General features: G+C 50.7%; 1 protein-coding gene across 1 annotated transcript in view; it reads left to right on the forward strand.

Annotated features, from left to right (window-relative positions):
- dnah1 (dynein, axonemal, heavy chain 1) overlaps positions 1-20,998 on the forward strand; it is a 995,196-nt gene that overhangs the window by 461,882 nt on the left and 512,316 nt on the right. Inside the window, 2 exon segments of the mRNA XM_038812191.1 lie at positions 2,914-3,000; positions 16,928-17,114. Of these exon segments, the coding sequence (XP_038668119.1) occupies positions 2,914-3,000; positions 16,928-17,114 (274 nt within the window).

Raw genomic sequence — 20,998 nt, forward strand, 5'->3', positions numbered from 1 at the left:
CCCAAGCTAGGCCCCCCCCTAGCTGCGTAACTCCAGTCATTGTACTTCCGTAAATCAGCCGGCTCTTACTGACCCCGGCTGCTCCCGCCACCCCAATTACCCTCCCCAGTGTCACACACCCATTCCCTCAATGCCGACCCCGCCCCCGCTTCTCCAGCGCGGGAGAAATGCCCGCGTCCCCATTCCAAGCCCCGGACCCCCGACCCAAAATGTGGGAAGACAGGCACATGACCCAACAGGGCCGCAAACTCCACCCAAACCCGCAACCAGTGAAATAATAAAAATCCCAACATGATATGACAAAACACCCAAGTAAACAGATAACAGTCCCGAAAAGCAGAAAGGAAAAAACAGAACAGCAAAATAACATCGTCCAATAGAACCAGAAAAAGCGAAAGGATATCAAGGAGGACAAAGCCTCCGGGCTGCGTACAAGGTCCCCCAGCCCCCAGTCTTCAGTTCAAGTCCAGCTTCTCTGCCTGGGCAAAAGTCCAGGCCTCCTCCGGGGAGTCAACATAAAGCTGGCGGTCTTTATAAGTTACCCACAGGCGTGCCGGCTGCAACAGGCCAAACTTGACCCCCTTCTTGTGGAGCACTTCCTTCGCCCGGTTAAACCCAGCCCTTCTCTTCGCCACCTCCGCACCCCAGTCCTGGTAGATCCTGATCTCCGTATTCTCTCACTTGCTACTCCTCTCCCTCTTCACCCAACGAAGCACACACTCACGGTCGACCAAGCGTTGAAAGCAGACCAGCACCGCCCTGAGCGGCTCGTTCGGCCTGGGCTTCCGCAGCAGCACCCAATGGGCACCCTCCAGCTCCAGGGGTCCTCGGAATGACCCCGCGCCCATCAGCGAGTTCAGCATCAGGACCATGTAGGCCCCCAAATCCGAACCTTCCAGCCCCTCCGGGAGGCCCAAAATCCGCAGATTCTTCCGGCGGGAGCGATTCTCCATCTCCTCCATCCTTGCCAACCATTTCTTGTGAAGCGCCTCGTGCGACTCCACCTTCACCGCCAGGCCCAGGAGTTTGTTCTCGTTCTCCGAAGCCTTCTGCTGCAGCTCCCGAATCTCCGCAGCCTGAGCCGTCTGAGTCGCCCCGAGCCTGTCCAGCGATGCCCTCAACGGCTCCAGGATCTCAGCCTTTAGTTCCTGGAAGGTGCGCAGCAGCAGCTCCTGCTGCTCCCTCGCCCACTGCTGCCACGCTGCCGGTTCCCCGCCAGCCGCCATCTTGTCCCTTCTGTCTCGCACCTTCTTCTGCTGCAAAGTTGATTTTCTGGTCACTCCACTTCTAGTCCAACCCATCCACTGGCCGCCAAGACAAGAGGCTGCATTCCCACCCGGGGAAAAGTCAAAACAGCACCATTGCGGGGCCTTAAAAGAGCCCGAAAGTCCAAAAGTAGCGGGATCCACCGAACGTGCGGCTTAGCACTGCATCGCCGCAACCGGAAGTCAGGATGGCGGCCCCCATGAATCGCACATGGCCGGCCGCGTGGGGGAGGATTGCCAAGATGGCAGCCCCCATGAGTCGCACATGTGCGGAGGCGGAGGCGGCAGACACGCTGCCACATTGCGGGATCTGCGGGCCTGTGAGTTGGAGGGGCGAGTGTTCTGGTTAGCGTTCGAGTTGGAGTTTTTAGTTTTGGCCAGGCAGACCTTCGCAAAGTGCCCTTTCCGCCCGCAGCTGCTGCAGGTCGCATTGCGGGCCGGGCAGTGCTGCCGGGAGTGTTGGGGCTGGCCGCAAAAGTGGCACGATAGTCCTCCGTGGTGGGCAGGTGGCCGCGCGGCGCAGGCCTGAGGCAGTCTCTGGTCGGTGGTCCACGATGGGGTTGCGTGATCGGTCGGGAACGAGTTCAAACTTTGATAAGCGACCTCTAATGAGGTCGCTAGTTTTACCGTGTCCTCCAGGTTCTGGGCCCCTTTCTCGAGGAGACGCTGGTGCACATAATTGGATCGGACCCCTGCAACATACACGTCTCGGACAGCGAGTTCCATGTGCTGGGAGGCTGTCACGGCCTGGAAGTTAAATTCTCGTGCCAGAGTATTAAGGTCGCGCAGGTAGTCTTCTAGCGACTCTGCAGGGTGCTGGTTGTAAAGATGTGCCGCGCGTAAACTTCATTCACGGGCCTCGGTATAAGAGTCAGTAACATCACGTTGAGTTGAAATACGATGGCTCACCCGTGCGTGGAGAAGACTGAGTTTCTGTTCTTCTGTAACAGCGGAGGTAGTCGACGCAGCCAGGTAGGCCTTGAAGCACCGAAGCCAATTCAAAAATATTTATTTTGCTTCTGCGGCCTGTGGATCGAGTTCCAGTCGATCAGGTTTGAGGGCTTATTCCATGGTAGTTTTTTAAGTCGATTAAATTGATGCGACCATCAATTCATTTAAAGACACGAGTGAAGTAAACTGTGGCTTTAATCGACTTACAACTGAGCCTGCCTGCGACTAACTGAACTGAAGGCGGGCTCGCAAGACCGCAGCACTTTATACTTCCTGCTGGGGGTGGAGCCAAGGGCGGAGCCCTGTACATGCTCCTCATCTCCCCCTGTGGGCAGAGCCGCGCAACTGCTCACAGATGGAGCCCACAGGGACACAGTAATATACAGTGTGGATTTATATGTTATACATTCACCACAGCAGCATTGGCATTACTTTGCTTTTGTTTCTGTTATGTTTAATTCATCTGCATTATGTGTCACTGTCCACTAACTTCAGGGATTGGGCTGGGAATGATTTCAAAGGGTTGCTTTAGTTATGATTGAGCTCAAGGAAATCCATAATATTTCTGAGAGACTCAAAGAATGCCATGGCAAATACAGCACCAGCATGTTCCACTGCCATCATGCATGACCTGTGGTGTCAAGCGTAATGATCAACAAAGACTGAAACTGATTATTAATTGGTGTTTCCGCAACAGGATCATTATGACTTTGGAATGAGAGCTGTAAAAACTGTGATCTCAGCCGCAGGAAACCTGAAGAGGGAAAATCCCGATATGGATGAGGTACTGACTCCAATGCAGCAATATTCTGACCATAAAGTTATTTAGTATTTCACCAGTCCTAATCCTTGGAATTATGAATAACTAAAAACGCATTTTAAGTAGAATAATATAACCAGTGTGTATTATACAACAAATAATAGGTAGCGAGAATAATATGAAGAATAATGGAGGGTAAATGAGTATTTCATGTTAAGTTGTCATAGTGTATTGCATGAATTAGGAACATACTGTACATAGAGTAACAGATAACTGGCAGTATATTAAATATAATGGAAAATATTGCACATACAATAAAAAAGGCAAGAATTGCACTGAATTTAGAAAGGAGTGAGTTTCAAATAGGATAATAGTTAGCAAGGCATATATTGAATATCACAGAGAATAAATTGCAAATGGAAAACAGACACCAAGCTTATGGAATTTGAATTAATAGGTGGCCAGAGTAGATTACATCTTCAGGAAAATGCATTGCATATAAAGAATAATAGATAGCTGGAACTGTATTTAAAAGTAAACAAAAAGTCTTAAGTGAATTGAGCATAGAAAAGTAGGAATGGATTGCATTTAGAATATTGTGTTAAGAACATAAGAACATAAGAACTAGGAGCAGGAGTAGGCCATCTGGCCCCTCGAGCCTGCTCCGCCATTCAATTAGATCATGGCTGATCTTTTGTGGACTCAGCTCCACTTTCCGGCCCGAACACCATAACCCTTAATCCCTTTATTCTTCAAAAAACTATCTATCTTTACCTTAAAAACATGTAATGAAGGAGCCTCAACTGCTTCACTGGGCAAGGAATTCCATAGATTCACAACCCTTTGGGTGAAGAAGTTCCTCCTAAACTCAGTCCTAAATCTACTTCCCCTTATTTTGAGGCTATGCCCCCTAGTTCTGCTGTCACCCGCCAGTGGAAACAACCTGCCCGCATCTATCCTATCTATTCCCTTCATAATTTTAAATGTTTCTATAAGATCCCCCCTCATCCTTCTAAATTCCAACGAGTACAGTCCCAGTCTACTCAACCTCTCCTCATAATCCAACCCCTTCAGCTCTGGGATTAACCTAGTGAATCTCCTCTGCACACCCTCCAGCGCCAGTACGTCCTTTCTCAAGTAAGGAGACCAAAACTGAACACAATACTCCAGGTGTGGCCGCACTAACACCTTATACAATTGCAACATAACCTCCCTAGTCTTAAACTCCATCCCTCTAGCAATGAAGGACAAAATTCCATTTGCCTTCTTAATCACCTGTTGCACTTGTAAACCAACCTTCTGTGACTCATGCACTAGCACACCCAAGTCTCTCTGAACAGCGGCATGCTTTAATATTTTATCGTTTAAATAATAATCCCGTTTGCTGTTATTCCTACCAAAAATGGATAACCTCACATTTGTCAACATTGTATTCTATCTGCCAGACCCGAGCCCATTCACTTAACCTATCCAAATCCCTCTGCAGACTTCCAGTATCCTCTGCACTTTTCGCTTTACCACTCATCTTAGTGTCATCTGCAAACTTGGACACATTGCCCTTGGTCCCCAACTCCAAATCATCAATGTAAATTGTGAACAATTGTGGGCCCAACACGGATCCCTGAGGGACACCACTAGCTACTGATTGCCAACCAAAGAAACACCCATTTATCCCAACTCTTTGCTTTCTATTAATTAACCAATCCTCTATCCATGCTACTACTTTACCCTTAATGCCATGCATCTTTATCTTATGCAGCAACCTTTTGTGTGGCACCTTGTCAAAGGCTTTCTGGAAATCCAGATATACCACATCCATCGGCTCCCCGTTATCTACTGCACTGGTAATGTCCTCAAAAAATTCCACTAAATTAGTTAGGCACGACCTGCCTTTTACGAACCCATGCTGCGTCTGCCCAATGGGACAATTTCTATCCAGATGCCTCGCAATTTCTTCCTTGATGATAGATTCCAGCATCTTCCCTATTACCGAAGTTAAACTCACTGGCCTATAATTTCCTGCTTTCTGCCTACCTCCTTTTTTAAACAGTGGCGTCACGTTTGCTAATTTCCAATCCACCGGGACCACCCCAGAGTCTAGTGAATTTCGGTAAATTATCACTAGTGCATCTGCAATTTCCCTAGCCATCTCTTTTAGCACTCTGGGATGCATTCCATCAGGGCCAGGAGACTTGTCTACCTTTAGCCCCATTAGCTTGCCCATCACTCCCTCCTTAGTGATAACAATCCTCTCAAGGTCCTCACCTGTCATAGCCTCATTTCTATCAGTCGCTGGCATGTTATTTGTGTCTTCCACTGTGAAGACCGACCCAAAAAACCTGTTCAGTTCCTCAGCCATTTCCTCATTTCCCATTATTAAAACTCCCTTCTCATCCTCTAAAGGACCAATATTTACCTTAGCCACTCTTTTTTATTTTATATATTCGTAGAAACTTTTACTATCTGTTTTTATATTATGAGCAAGTTTACTCTCATAATCTATCTACACTTCTTTATAGCTTTTTTAGTAGCTTTCTGTTGCCCCCTAAAGATTTCCCAGTCCTCTAGTCTCCCACTAATCTTTGCCACTTTGTATGCTTTTTCCTTCAATTTGATACTCTCCCTTATTTCCTTAGATATCCACGGTCGATTTTCCCTCTTTCTTCCGTCCTTCCTTTTTGTTGGTATAAACCTTTGCTGAGCACTGTGAAAAATCGCTTGGAAGGTTCTCCACTGTTCCTCAACTGTTCCACCATAAAGTCTTAGCTCCCAGTCTACCTTAGCTAGTTCTTCTCTCATCCCCTTGTAATCTCCTTTGTTTAAACACAAAACACTAGTATTTGATTTTACTTTCTCACCCTCCATCTGTATTTTAAATTCCACCATATTGTGATCGCTCCTTCCGAGAGGATCCCTAACTATGAGATCATGAATCAATCCTGTCTCATTACACAGGACAAGATCTAGGACCGCTTGTTCCCTCGTAGGTTCCATTACATACTGTTCTAGGAAACTATCGCGGATACATTCTATAAACTCCTCCTCACGGTTGCCTTGACCGACCTGGTTAAACCAATCGACATGTAGATTAAAATCCCCCATGATAACTGCTGTACCATTTCTACATGCATCAGTTATTTCTTTGTTTATTGCCTGCCCCACCATCTCGTTACTATTTGGTGGCCGATAGACTACTCCCATCAGTGACTTTTTCGCCTTACTATTCCTGATTTCCACCCAAATAGATTCAACCTTATCCTCCATAGCACCGATGTCATCCCTTACTATTGCCCGGATGTCATCCTTAAATAACAGAGCAACACCACCTCCCTTACCATCCACTCTGTCCTTCCGAATAGTTTGATACCCTCGGATATTTAACTCCCAGTCGTGACCATCCTTTAACCATGTTTCAGTAATGGCCACTAAATCATAGTCATTTACGATGATTTGTGCCACCAACTCATTTACTTTATTCCGAATACTACGAGCATTCAGGTAAAGTACACTTATGTTGGTTTTTTTACCTCTGTTTGAATCTTAACATCTCCAGTTTTATTCCTTTTGTTATTACTGGGCCTATTCACTGTGCTCCCCTCAGTCACTGTACCTTGTACTGTCGCCCTTATGGATTTCTGACTATGTCTTCTCTGCCTTGCACTTTTCCCCTTACTTCCTTTTGTTTCTCTCCCTGTTTTACTACCTTCCAACTTCCAGCATTGGTTCCCATCCCCCTGCCACATTAGTTTAAACCCTCCCCAACAGCTCCAGAAAACACCCCCCCTAGGACATCGGTTCCAGTCCTGCCCAAGTGCAGACCGTCCGGTTTGTACTGGTCCCACCTCCCCCAGAACCGGTCCCAATGCCCCAGGAATTTGAATCCCTCCCTCTTGCACCATCTCTCGAGCCACGCAATCATCCTATCTATCCTGACATTCCTACTCTGACTAGCTCGTGGCACTGGTAGCAATCCTGAGATTACTACCTTTGAGGTCCTACTTTTTAGTTTAACTCCTAACTCCCTGAATTCCGCTTGTAGGACCTCATCCCGTTTTTTACCTATATCGTTGGTTACAATCAGTAATACTCCTATTTCTAAGTCAGAACATTGTACATTCAAGTCTATACAGAATCTCGACTTGTACTTCAGTGTAATATGGAGGGAGTTGGCCATTTACTCTGTTGGAGATGTTTGAATTGCTGCTTGACCTTTTCAGAATATCTGATCTGAGGAAGGTTCAGGCACTTTTTCTTGGGGTAACATTGAAAATGGGCTTCCGTTGGCATGAGCAGTGGTAATTGATTAAGTGGGAGGAGACCGAGAAAGCTGCATCAGGCCTTGGCTAGGTTGGAATTGCCACTATTCATTGTCAATATTAATGACAATAACATTGTTAAGGTTGATTCTGTACTTGGTAAATAAAAATGTAAATGTTGGGACTTTCAGTGGCGGCCATGGTGTGAGTGGTCAGACGTTGGCAGCTCCCGCTTGTGGCTTTGTTTTTGGGCCTTTTCCTTGATTAACAGGTGATGTTTTATTGGAAAAGGTGCAGGAGTGGTCGAAGGAGAGTTTGTTCCATCAGTGGATGGGTTTGTGGACCAGAAGTACGCACGGTGTACGCACGGCTGTACAGCACGGTAGCACAGTTGTTAGCACAGTTGCTTCTCAGCTCCAGGTTCAAAGGCTCGATTCTCGACTTGGCTTACTGTCTGTGCTGTGCCTGCACGTTCTCCCCGTGTCTGTGTGGGTTTCCTCCGGGTGCTCCGATTTCCTCCCACAGTCCAAAGATGTGGAGGTTAGGTGAATTGGACATGCTAAATTGCCCTTAGTGTTCCAAAACAAAAGGTTAGGTGGGGTTCCTGGGTTACAGGGTTGGGGTGGAGGTGTGGGCTTGGGTGGGGTGCTCTTTCCAAGGGCCGGTGCAGATTAGATGGGCCGAATAGACTCCTTCTGCACTGTAAATTCTGTGAATCTATGAGAAGTGGTTTTGGGTGAAAAGAGCTGTTGGAACGTGAAACTTTTCCTGCGACACAGGGGAAGATGTAGAGGGTAAGGGATCGACCCCAACATCTCAGTGGTCTATGAATCAGTTGGTGGACTTCTTGAACAAGAGGTTCACCCAGCAGAGAAAGAAGTCTTTGGAGGACCTGGCGAGGACGGTGGATCCGCTTAAGGCAGGGATCTGAGTTTGGGGTCTCAAAGCCAGGCGATCCTGGCTTTGAGATGGTGAGGGAGCACGAGGAGCAGTTTGCTTCATTGGCGGCCGAGATGGGGGTGATGAGAAATACCAGGAGTGCCTTCAGGAGAAGGTGGAGGATCTGGAGAACCGCTCCCAGAGACATAACCTGAGGATTATGGGGCTGCCAGAGGGCACTGAGGGAGCAGACGCTGGCTCGTATGTTATCAAGATGTTGGAGATGTTGCTGGGAGAGGGGATCTTCTTACGGCCCTTGGAGGTGGGCCGGGCAGACAGGGTGCTGATGAGGAAGCCGCAGGATAACGAGCCGCCGAGGGAAATGGTGGTGCAGTTGCAGAGGTGGGCCAGGGAAATGAGGTGGTGTATCTGGGAGGGCAGCGAACTGCGAGTATACCAGGACCTGGGTGCGGAGATGGGCAAGAGGAGAGCAGGCTATAACAGAGTGAAGGCTGCCCTCTTCAAGAAGGGAATGAAGGGAGACTTCCGGTAGCAGCAATGATCAGCTGAGCCGCACGTTCGGAGGCTCCCGGAAAAAACGGACTTTGCGGCTTTTTTAAAGGCCCTCAACGGAGCTTGTGAGGCGAATCCCGATGTGGGAAGAGGCCAGGAGTCGCCCCAGAGGTCCCATGGTGGAGACCAGGAGCGGGGCAGGGAGAGAATCGAAGGAGAAAACACCCGGGAAAAATCGGGACCCGAAGGACAAAATGGCAGCTGGCGAAAGTTTTGAAGAGTTGAAGAAGTGGGTCAAGACGACTCTGCTGCGCTGCTTCCAGGAGATGAAAGTGGAGCTGCTGGAGTCCATCAAGGTAACCAACAGGGAACTGATGGAGACCCAGACGGCCCAGGGGGCTGCGATCCGGGAGCTGCAGCAGCAGGCCGCCGAGAGGGAGGACGAGGTCGTGGCCGTGGTGGGGAAGGTGGAGGTGCACGAGGCGCTCCATAAAAAATGGCAGGAGCGGTTCGAGGAGTTGGACAACCGGTCGAGGAGGAAGAATTTACGGATCCTGGGCCTCACGGAGGGGCTGGAGGGGTCGGACCTAGCGGCCTATGTGGTGATGATGCTGAACACGCTGATGGGGGCTGGGTCCTTCCAGGGGCCCCTGGAGTTGGAGGAGGCCCACAGAATTCTGGCTAGGAGGCCCAAGCCGAACAAGCCGCCGCGGGCGTTGTTGGTGAGGTTCCACCAGTTCGTGGATCGTGAGTGTGTGCTCCAGTGGGCCAAGAAGGAGCGGAGCAGCAAATGGGTGAACACGGAGGTGCGGATCTTCCAGGACTGGAGTGCGGAAGTGGCGAGGCGGAGGGCCGGGTTTAACCAGACGAAGGCGGTGCTCCACAGTCGGAAGGTGAAATTTGGAATGCTGCAGCCGGCGCGTCGTGGGTCACCTACAAGGATCGGCAGCACTATTTTGATTCCCCGGAGGAGGCGTGGGCCTTCGTGCAAGCCGAGAAACTGGACACAAACTGAGGGTCCCCTGGATGGGGGATGCTGTAGAATACTGTATTTATTTATACTGTATGTGTATTTGCGGGGTTTAGGGTATGAGGTGGGGTGGCCGTAGGGTGGGTGGGGTGATGCCGTATGGGTGTTTTCTTTATGGGTTTTCTAGCAGGAGTTGGGTGGACGGGTTTGGACTGAGGGGTAAACGGGGTTGTTGGGGAACTGGTGGGAGGGACTGACAATGGGAGTGGCCCTGGAGGAGGCGGGGCCCGGCAGGGCAATAGCGCGGGCTTTCTGCGGGGTCCCCGTGCTGGGAGAGGGAGGGGGAAGGGTCTTCTTCTCCCGTGCAGGAGCGGGGGAGGGTGGACTGATTGATGCCGAAAGTAGGGCGGGAGCCGCCGGGGTCAGCAGAAGATAGCTGGCTCACGGGAGTGCTGTAGACGGGGGGGGCGCGGCTAGGAGGGGCCCTAGCCTGGGGGGGGAGGGGGGGGGAGGGGATGGGGGGGGGGGGGGGTTACCGGGTTGCTGCTGAAACGGTTAGGAAGGAACTGGAGGACGCAGGGGGTGCTGGAGGGGGGGAGGTGCCGCCGTGAGAAACTGGCAGAGCGTGGGACGCTGGCCGGGGGTGGGCAAGGGAGGGGGTATGGCTAACCGGCAGGGGAAGGGGGCAGGGAGCCCTCGGATCCGGCTGATAACCTGGAATGTGAGGGGGCTGAATGGGCTGGTCAAGAGGGCCCGAGTAGGTGCTCACCTGAAGGGGCTGAAGGTGGATGTGGCCATGCTCCAGGAGACACACCAGAGTGGTGGACCAGGTCCGGCTGAGAAAGGGGTGGGTGGGCCAGGTATTCCACTCAGGGCTGGACGAGAAGAGGAAGGGGGTGGCGATCCTGGTAGGGAAGAAGGTGTCGTTTGAGGCGTTGAAGGTGGTGGCTGACAGTGGCGGGAGGTACGTGATGGTGAGTGGCAAGCTGCAGGGGGAGCGGGTAGTGTTGATGAATGTTTATGCCCCAAATTGGGACGACGCGGGGTTCATGCGGCGTATGCTGGGCCGCATTCCGGACCTGGAGGTGGGGGGCCTGATCATGGGGGGAGACTTTAACACTGTGCTGGATCCCCCATTGGATCGATCCAAGTCCCGGACGGGTAGGAGGTCGGCGGCGGCTAAGGTGCTGAGGGGATTTATGGACCAGATGGCGGGGAGGGTGCAGTCCGTCAAGATGACGGTGCTCCCGAGGTTTTTGTTCTTGTTCCAGTGCCTCCCCATCTTTATCCCAAAGGCCTTTTTCAGGAGGGTCAACAGCGGTATCACGGGATTTGTGTGGGCGCATGGGACTCCAAGGGTTCGAAGAGTGTTCCTGGAATGAGGCAGGGATGGGGGGGGGGGGGGCTGGCGTTGCCCAACCTCTCTGGGTACTACTGGGCGGTCAATGGGCGAGGAGGGGGCAGCGGGGAAGAGGATGGAGGCGGCGTCTTGTGTGGGCACGAGCCTGGAAGCGCTAGTAACGGCGCCGTTGCCGCTCCCTCCAACGAGGTATACCACGAGCCCGGTGGTGGCGGCTACCCTCAAACTTTGGGGGCAATGGAGACGGCACAGAGGAGAAATGGGGGGCTCGATGGAGGCCCCGATACGGGGGAACTATAGGTTTGTCCCAGGGAGCATTGATGGCGGATTCCGGGGCTGGCACAGGGCAGGGGTTAGGAGGTTGAGGGACCTGTTTGTGGAGGGGAGGTTCGCGAACTTGGGGGAGTTAGAGGGTAAGTTTGGGCTACCCCCGGGGAACATGTTTAGGTACATCCAGGTGAGGGCGTTTGCCAGGCAGCAGGTGGAGGGATTCCCCTTGCTGCCTCCACGGGGGGTGCGGGATTGGGTGCTCTCGGGGGTGTGGATCGGAGGAGGGAGGATCTCGGACATATACCGGGTGATGCAGGAGGTGGTCGAGGCCTCGGTGGAGGAACTGAAGGGTAAATGAGAAGAGGAGCTGGGTGAGGAGATTGAGGAGGGGACATGGGCGGATGCCCTGGAAAGAGTGAATTCCTCCTCTTCCTGTGCGAGGCTTAGCCTCATACAGTTCAAGGTGCTACAAAGGGCTCACATGACCGGGACGAGGATGAGTAGGTTTTTCGGGGGCGAAGACAGGTGTGCTAGGTGCTCGGGGAGCCCAGTGAACCACGCCCATATGTTTTGGGCGTGCCCAGCGTTGGGGGAGTTTTGGAAGGGGGTAGCAAAGACGGTGCCGAGGGTGGTGGGATCCAGGGTCGAGCCAGGCTGGGGACTCGCAATTTTGGGGTTGCAGTGGAGCCGGGAGTGCAGGAGGCGATAGAGTCTTGGGTCCTGGCCTTTGCGTCCCTAGTAGCCCGGCGGAGAATCTTGCTCCAGTGGAAGGATGCGAGGCCCCCAAGCGTGGGGGCCTGGATCTCGGATATGGCGGGGTTCATTAAATTGGAGAGGGTGAAATGTGCCCTGAGAGGACGAGTACAACGGTTTTTCAGGCGGTGGCAGCCCTTTCTGGACTTCCTGGCGGAACAGTAGGGAAATAGGCCGACAGCAGCAGCAACCCGGGGGGGGGGGGGGGGGGGGGGGGGGGGGGAAGAACGGGGGGGAGGGGGAACTGTACACATGGGTTTGTGGAGGGTGCTATCCCTCTCCCTTGTTTTTTTTTCTTTTTCTCTTTTCTCTGTCTTTTGGTTTCTGTTTTATTTCCTTTTGTTTGAAGTTGCTCTTGCAGCTGGGGGCACTGTTTACGGGGTGTTACCGCGGGTGTACGTTAATAGAGTTATGATGTTTATATTTTGTATTTTGTAAAAACTTCAATAAAAATTATTTATTAAAAAAAAAGAAGGGAATGAAGTTCGGGATGCTGTATTCGGCCCGCCTCTGGGTGACCTACAATGGTCGGGAATACTATTTTGGGATGCCGGAGGAAGCTATGGAATTTGTGAGAGTCAATGGACTGGCAGGAGAGGGAGGACATTGAACTTTGGAGGAGGTGTTTGGGGAGGTTCGTTCTCCCTGTCGCCCTGTTCAGGAGGTTAGGTTCTTTTTGGGGTTGCCCCCCCCCCCCCCCCCCCCCTCAACCTCTTTTCAGTTCTTTTTCCCCTGGGGGGTTGTTGGGGGGTTTCTGGGTGAGTGCATTGGGCTCTGCTCTGGGTTTTTCTTTCTCTGGGGGCGGCGGCAGGGAGTCCCCTGACCAGGCTGATCACATGGAATGTAAGAGGGTTGAATGGGCCAGTCAAGAGGGATCACGTCTTCGTGCATTTCGGGAGCTTAAAGGCGGAAACACCCCTGAAGATTGGGGATCAAACTAAGCTCAGGAAAGAGTGGGTAAGGCAGGTCTTTCATTCGGGTTTGGATTTGAAGACGAGGGGTGTGGTAGCCTTTGAAGTGGGAAACATAGTGGCAGACTCTGGGGGGAGGTTCGTTATGGTGATGCTGGTGAATGTTTATGGCCTGAACTGGAATGATATAGAGTTTATGAGACGGGTGCCGGGGGAGGATCCTGGACCTGGACTCGCACTGGTTGATAATGGGGGGGGGGGGGGGGGGGAGTGAGAGTGGACAAGTGGGGGTTTGGTAGGCTGAGAACGAAGGAATTTTAGTTTTTCTCCCATGTACACAGACTGTATTCCCGGATCGATTATTTTGTGCTGGATAGCATGCTGTTTGTGGGGTTGGTCAGTTCGGAGTACTCGGCAATTGTGGTTTCGGATCATGCGCTGCATTGGGTGGACTTGCAGGTGAATTGGAGGGGGGGGGGGGTTGACAGTGCCCGCAGTGGAGGTTTGATGTGGGCTGGGCAGGTTTGTGAGTAGGTGAGGGCTGCTATTGAGTTCAGAATATTTCAGGTTGCACTGGGGGATGAGGCACAGATGCCCTCTCTTCCCATTGCACTTTGCCTTAGCTATGGAGCCATTGGCTTCAAGGGACTGGGAGGGGATAGTGAGGGGGTGGGGTGGAACATGGGGTCTCATTGTATGTGGAAAAATTACTGCTTTATATGTCAAACCGTTTGGAAGTTATTTGGGGGATTATGGGCATATTGGAGCAATTCGGCCGGTTCTCAGGGTACAAATTGAATATGGGGAAGAGCGAGGTTTTTCTGGTTCAAGGAAGGGTCAGGGGAAGAGGCTGGGGGAGTTTAGAATAGTGGGGGCGAGCTTTCGGTATTTGGGTATTCAAGTGGCGCGGGGGTGGGAGCAGCTGCACAAGCTGCATCTGGCTCGGTTGGTGGAATTGAAGAAGGGGGATTTTAGGAGGTGAGATGTGCTCCTGCAGTCGCTGGTGGGACAGGTGCAGTCGGTGAAGATGACGCTTCGCCCGAGGTTCTTATTTGTGTTCCAGAATCTCCCGATCTTCATTCCAAAGGCTTTTTTTAGGAGGGCGAATGTGCTGATTTTGGGATTTGTTTGGAAGGGTAAAGCCCCGTGGTGAAGAAGGTGCTGCTGGAGTGGGATCGAGGGGTGTGTGGGTTAGCTCTTCCAAATTTGTAAATTACAATTGGGCAGCGAATATAGCCATGTTTAGGAAGTGGGTAGTGGGGGAGGGTCGGTATGTGAGTGGATGGAAGCAACCTCTTGTAAAGACTCGGGTTTGGGGGCACTGTTGACAGCACCTTTATCGCTCTCGCTGGCCAGGTACTCCACAAGCCCGGTAGTGGTGGCGGCCCTGAGGGTGTGGGCACAGTGGCAGCAGCACCTGAGGCTGAAGGGGGCCAGGAATCATGGGTTTGCTCCAGGGGGGCTGTTGTCAGAGCATTACTGGCACATGCCCGACGGCTCAGAGCGGCCAATCGCCTTTGCGTCCCGCACCACTTGCAGACGCCGAACCAAACTACATGCAGATGTAAATGGAAGGTTTGGTTGTCGTATTTGCGGTGCAAAAATTCCACCAATATGTTTATGGACGCACATTCACAATATACATGGACCACAAGCCCCTGCTGGGATTGTTTAAAGAATACCGCGTGACCTTGCCGATTGCGTCTGCCTGGGTCCAGCGACGGGCATTGCTGCTCGCCGCTTCCGAAAATACCCTGGAACATCATCCGGGCACAAGGATTCTACGTACTGATGCGTTAAGCCTTCTGCCCCTCTCCACAAAGCAGCCAGCACCCGACGCTACCGCGGAAATGAAAGCCGCCCTCCACTTCTTTATACCCTGCCGGTGACAGTGACTCGCATTTACGAGTGGACCCAGACAGACCCAAAATTGTTGTGCGTCCGGCACATGGTCCAGTATGGGGCCCAGCACAGGGCACTACCGGATGAACTGAAGGCCTACACCTTGAAGCTGCAAGAGATGAGCGTTGAGGGCAATGACCTTTTGTGGGGGACGTGGGTGGCTGCGCATCTATGTTAATCAACCTGCACAACAGACATCGAGGAATGGCCAAAATGAAAATGCTGGCCCGCAGTTACGTTTGGTGGCCTGGATTAGTTTCCGAGATCGAGAAGGTGGCCCACAACTGCGCTCCATGCCAGGAGCATCATAAAGCCCCACCGGCAGCCCTGGTGCACCCTTAGAAGTGGACGGGGAAGCCGTGGTCGTGGGTCCACATAGACTTTGTTAATCCGTTCCAGGGGGCCATGTTCCTCATGCTTCTGTATGCCCACTCTAAGTGCTGGATGTACACCGGGTTCCCACTGCAATCACACAAGCCACGTTGACAGGCTACAGGGCATCTTCAGTGCCCACGTGATGCCTGAAGTCTTGGTAGCTGACCACGGAATGGGGTTCATCAGCCAGGAGTTTGCATCATTCATGGCTGCAAACGGCATCCGGCATATACGTACTGCCTCGTACCGCCCAGCCACTAATGGGTTGGCTGATTGGACGGCCAAACCTTTAAGTGGGCAATGAAAAAGATACCCGCAGGATCCTGGGAGATGCAGTTGCCGTGTTTCGTTTTTAGTTACCGCTCAACGCTGCATGCCATGACTGGGATCGCGCCTGCAGAATTACTCATGGGGCGAAGACTCAAATCTCGCCTAAATCTAGTCCTCCCCGACATGAGGAATGGGTCCGTCAATGCTAGGACAGCTCCAGAAGGGACTCGTTGGGGCACAAGATCCGCATCTTTGAACTTGCGACGTGATCTACACCCTCAATTTTGGGACAGGGCCCACATGAATACCTGGCATGGTCGTCCGTACACAGGACCAGTGTTCTACAGAGTCTGGGCCCAAGGCAATGAAGCACACTGCCACCTGGACCACATGCATCGACAGGACCAAGAGCTGCCGGGGCAACACCCAGGGACAACACTCCAGATGCCACCTAAGGAAATCTCTGAGTCCCCGCCGAGGTCACCGCCGAGGACCGCCTCACACTGTACCCGCTGGCCGTTGGAAGCCAGGAAGCAGAGATGACCACCACACCCTCAGGTCCATCTGATGACAACAACGATGCTGGATCAGACATGGACACTGGCCCTCCAGATGACCATGTACTGGTGCCAACAGCTCCGACAGCCTCACCGGCAAAACTGCCCCAACTTCACCGTCCTTCGCAAAAACAATGTTCTCCAATGTGCTACATCCTGGGCCGGCTGCACAGCCTCTGAACCTTCAACATCTGCCCAAAGTATTGAGGGATCCATTGGTGGAAGACATGGACATTTCTCCTGACTGCGGGTGGGGCTTGGAGGTGGTTACGACCCCCAAAGGACTTGCACCTGCATTTCCCTCCTACACCTTGGAATATGAGCTCCCCATGTGATTAGGGGGCAGAGTTTCATCCCAATTGGAGGATTCCCCACGGGATATAAATTCCGGCCTGGGAGCATGTTGGGGAAGAGATCACTGAGGGGTAGTGGAGAGGAGAGGAGAGAGTATTGTATTGAGGAATAGAAGAATAAACCTAGTTGTATCCTGTCTTTCTGGCTACGTGTGGAGACCATACCTTCAGTCAGAACAGATGCCGAGCATCCTATGGAGTTAGATTTCCCAGTTCACATCAATGCCCCTGCTGCTGTTTATCATAAGATGTCAGGGACAATTCCCAAGCTCTACTATCCCTTTTAATTTCGCTCTCTGTGGAATTTTGTAGTTTTCACTTAGCCCCTCACTGCTAAATATGGTTCAGAAGTGAATGCAGTGATACATGAGCCTACATATAAGTGGATTCTACACAAGATTTCTTGCAAACACTGAAGCCCCATTAGACTTTGCCGAGAGCAACTATACAAATTACATCAATGAATAAGAAAATATGAAGTCGCATAGAAATGAACTTAGTTAGAGGTAAAACAAATGTAAAAAACAATCCACATATCTTTTTGAGTCTCAACCTTAAAATAAAAATTGTATTGTGTTTCAGGAGCTAATATGTTTGAGAGCCATTCGTGATGTAAATGTGCCCAAGTTCCTACAAGATGACCTCAAACTCTTCAATGGAATTGTATCTGATCTCTTCCCCAAGATCAAGGAAGAACCCGTTGACTATGGCATTCTGGACGCATCCATTCGAAAAACATGTGTTAAGAAAATGCTAAAAGATGTTGATAGTCAGTTACTTTTTATGTTAAAAAAAGTTCTTTAATAAGTGGGGATCAAAAGAAAAATGTGTATGTTCGAAATGTATAGCAATGTACAATGATTGAAAATCCTGGGGTCAATTTTACTGACTCTTGCCTCTGAATCACCCAAGTTGCACCCTTTTTTTGTTGCCCATATTTTCCAAGTTCTACCTGATTTGATTTATTGTCACATGTACCGAAGTACAGTGAAAAGTATTTTTCTACGGGCAAAACACAGTAAGCACATAGTAGACAAAAAAAGAATAATCGACAGAGTACATTGACAAATGGTACATTGACAAACAGTGATTGGTTACAGTGCAGAACAAGGGGCCAAACAAAGCAAATACATGAGCAAGAGCAGTATAGGACGTAGTGAATAGTGTTCTTACATGGAACAGATCAATCCAAGGGAGAGTCGTTGAGGAGTCTAGTGGCTGTGGGGAAGAAGCTGTTCCTATGTCTGGGTGTGCGGGTCTTCAGACATCTATATCTTCTGCCTGATGGAAGGGTCTGGAAGAAGGCAAAGCCTGGGTGGGAGGGGTCTCCGATAATGCTGTCTACCTTCCTGAGGCGGTGGGAGGTGTAGACAGAATCAATGTGCGGGTGGCAAGCTTGTGTGATGCGTTGGGCTGAGTTCACCATGCTCTGCAGTTTCTTGCAATCTTAGGCCGAGCAGTTGCCATACCAAGCTGTGATGCAGTCTGTACCTGTAGTTGTGGGTGCAGTTTGACTTGCCCACCTGCATGAGGTGCAGTTAGAGTCGGATGCAAGTTAATGAGGCAAGAAGTGACATTCTAGTTGACTGCTTCACTTTACAGGAGTCAGATGGCAGAAGAAACGTGACACTGCAATCTACACCCGACCATGCCAACCCAGAGACTCTCTGGGGTTTCTGAGGACAATAATAAAGCTGTGGCTCAGGGCTCTTTCATTTTCATTCAACCTCCCCATTCCTCCCAGAATATGTAAATACAATGAACTCTGGTTACCATTTTCCATTGGGAACAGAAAGCCCAATTTATCTCATTTTCCTGCCTTCCCACTATTAGAAATTGCCAGAAAATCCAGGGAATGCATTTATCGTAATCTTGATCGACACCAGTAGGGAATCTGTTTTGCATTGTGCCACATTTTATTTTCTATTCATTTCCATTGACATGGGCGGAATTCTCCGTCGGCCAATGGCAGAATTGATTGGGCGGAGAATCGGGCATCGGTCAAATCTTGATGCCAACGCCGGGCAGAAAACGGAATGCCATGCCCCGGTTCCTTGACAATGGCGTGAATGTCTTCTACGCCGCATGTTGGTGTGGCCATGCAATTTGTACAGTAAACGCCGTGGCATATCATTAACGGGCCAGTCTCGGTATTCGCCAGGCCTCCAGCAATGCTCTGCCTCTGCCTAGAGAAATTACCGATGACAAGATTCACTTGTGGTATATAAAATCAGGCGCCGTGTCTGCTGAAGGAGGGGGAGGAGGTAGGACATGTTCTAAAAGGTGCAATCATGAGCTGCCGGTGCTGCCGCTAGCTGAGGGGACTTTTGTCAGGGTCGGAGGGAGTAGCGAAGGGTGATCAGGAGATGGGCCATGGGGTCAGGGTGACCCCCCGGGACCAGGCTGTCCAGGCACAGGCCGCCATTGCCGCAGCCTGAAAGACAGCCATCTTGCTGCACACCCCACTCACCGCCCACTGTGGCCCATGGTTGTGCAGAAAGACACTGGCCATATGGGTGCCCCACCCATCACCCCCTCACCCACACCTGAGTGCCACCCTGCTGGCAGGGCATTACGCGGCCCACACAAGGTGGGTGGCCACAGTAGATCCCATAGGAGAGTTCCAGATAGGGGTCACAGAGCGTACAGCTGGCATGTACGGTAGCATAGTGGTTAGCACAGTTGCATCACAGCTCCAGGGTCCCAGGTTCAATTCCCAGCTGGGTCACGCTCTGTGTGGAGTCTGGACGTTATCCCCGTGTCTGCGTGTGTTTCTTCCGGGAGCTCCGGTTTTCTCCCATTGTCCAAAGATGTGCAGGTTAGATGGATTGGCTATGTTTTGTTTCAGGGTGGAAAGGGGAGGGGGAAAGGTGGACATACAACCTGCACTTTTGTATTTGGAATTTATCAATAATATTCAATTTATCAAAGGCAATGCACCTAAAGATGTAACTTCTGAGGAGTTATATCTTCAAGGTGTCACATTGTCCAAAAACTAAAAAAAGTTGTGAATGGCTCAAACAACCACTAATGTGTTAAATTACCAATTGGTTACAAAATTGATCAGTGTAAAAAACAACAATAAAGAGTGGGTAACTGATGGCAAAGGACCAAATCTCTTAGGTTTTCTTTGTACATATATTTATAGCATTTCATAAATAAACATTAACCACATTATCCTCAAGTAGATAGAAAATAGAAATACAGAGTCAAAAATGTTATATATACATCTACCCTTATAACTGAAACAAACAAATTAACCCCACTATAAACTACCCCCCCCCCCCCCTCCTAACAGTTCACCATGTCTAGGTCCTTAAAAAATGAGATCAATGACTGCCATCTCAATTTCCCCACCAATCCCCTGATGACATACTTCATTTTCTCCAAGTGTAGAAATTACATCAAATCATCCAACCAGGCGGTGTAGGAGACCGGCAACAAAGCAAAATTTGCCTCCTGGTCACTAAAGAGGCAAAGGCAAAAACATCTGCCCGCCCACCCCCTAGTGAAATGCTGGTGAGTCAGAAACCCTAAATATGACTATTAATTGACATGGTTCTAGGGCTATCTGTAGAATCTTAGATATCGGATCAAAAAGGAAGTTCAGTAGCTAGCAAGTTTGGGATAATGCCAAAACATCTGTGTATGGATAGCTGGTGCAAGCTCTGTTTGGAGACTGTTCTCTTGCCACAGGAGTGCAAATCACAAAGCAATTTAGTATCCATCACCATGCAAATATATGCATGTCGATGAATGCGAGCGATTCCTGAGGGATTTCCGCTAACCGCCCGCCATTTTATGCAGCCCGATAGCGAAATCAAATGGCTGGCTGCCCCAGCACTGCAAACCAACCCTATCCACCCTGCATCACGAAGCAGGCCCACCCCTGGATTTTCTGGTCGGCTCCCTTCCCAAAGTGCGGGGGTGACCGGACCCGCCGCCCCCAGGGACTCCCTAAATAAGGAGACACCCCTCCCACGCCGACCCCCTGAAAAGGGAGACCCCTCCAGGGACCCGTAACTAAAGGAACCCCGCCCCCCGACAAAGACATCTTAAAATGGAGACCCTCCAGAGACCCTCGAAAGAAGGAGAGCCCCCCCCCTTGAAACCCCCTAAATAGGGAGACGCCCCCAGGAATCCCCTAACTATAGAAACCCCCATTGGACCACCCTATTAAAAAGACCCTCTTCCCCACAGACCTACCCAGAAAATAGACTTGTGTCTGGAAACTAGAGAGTAGTCCATGCAGGGGCAGTGAAAAAAAATACAGTTATAACACTCACCTGGTAGCAACATGTGCCTATTTCTGGAAAGAGAACAGCTGTGACCTGCGTTTTAAACCCCTCAGATCCTTTTGCAGCAAGCAATTCATTCATTTTTCATAGTGGGCTATGATTGACAGCTTCAACAAAATAGCTGTGAGCCTTGCTTCATTCATCTTCTTCACTTGCTGTACCCACAATGTTTACAAATATCAACCACATCAGAGAGAGTTAAGTGCATTCCAATCACGCTCCTTCAAGCTTGAGTGATTTTGAAGTGCTGAATTGGAAATTGACAGCACTTAACAAAAAAAAGGCGAAGAAACACCCCGCTAAACGTACCGTTCAGCAGACTTTAGCTTGAGTCCGCTGAATCGCGTCCAATGTG

Source organism: Scyliorhinus canicula, chromosome 11 (genome assembly GCF_902713615.1).
Source record: "Scyliorhinus canicula chromosome 11, sScyCan1.1, whole genome shotgun sequence".
Classification (NCBI taxonomy): Eukaryota; Metazoa; Chordata; class Chondrichthyes; order Carcharhiniformes; family Scyliorhinidae; genus Scyliorhinus; species Scyliorhinus canicula.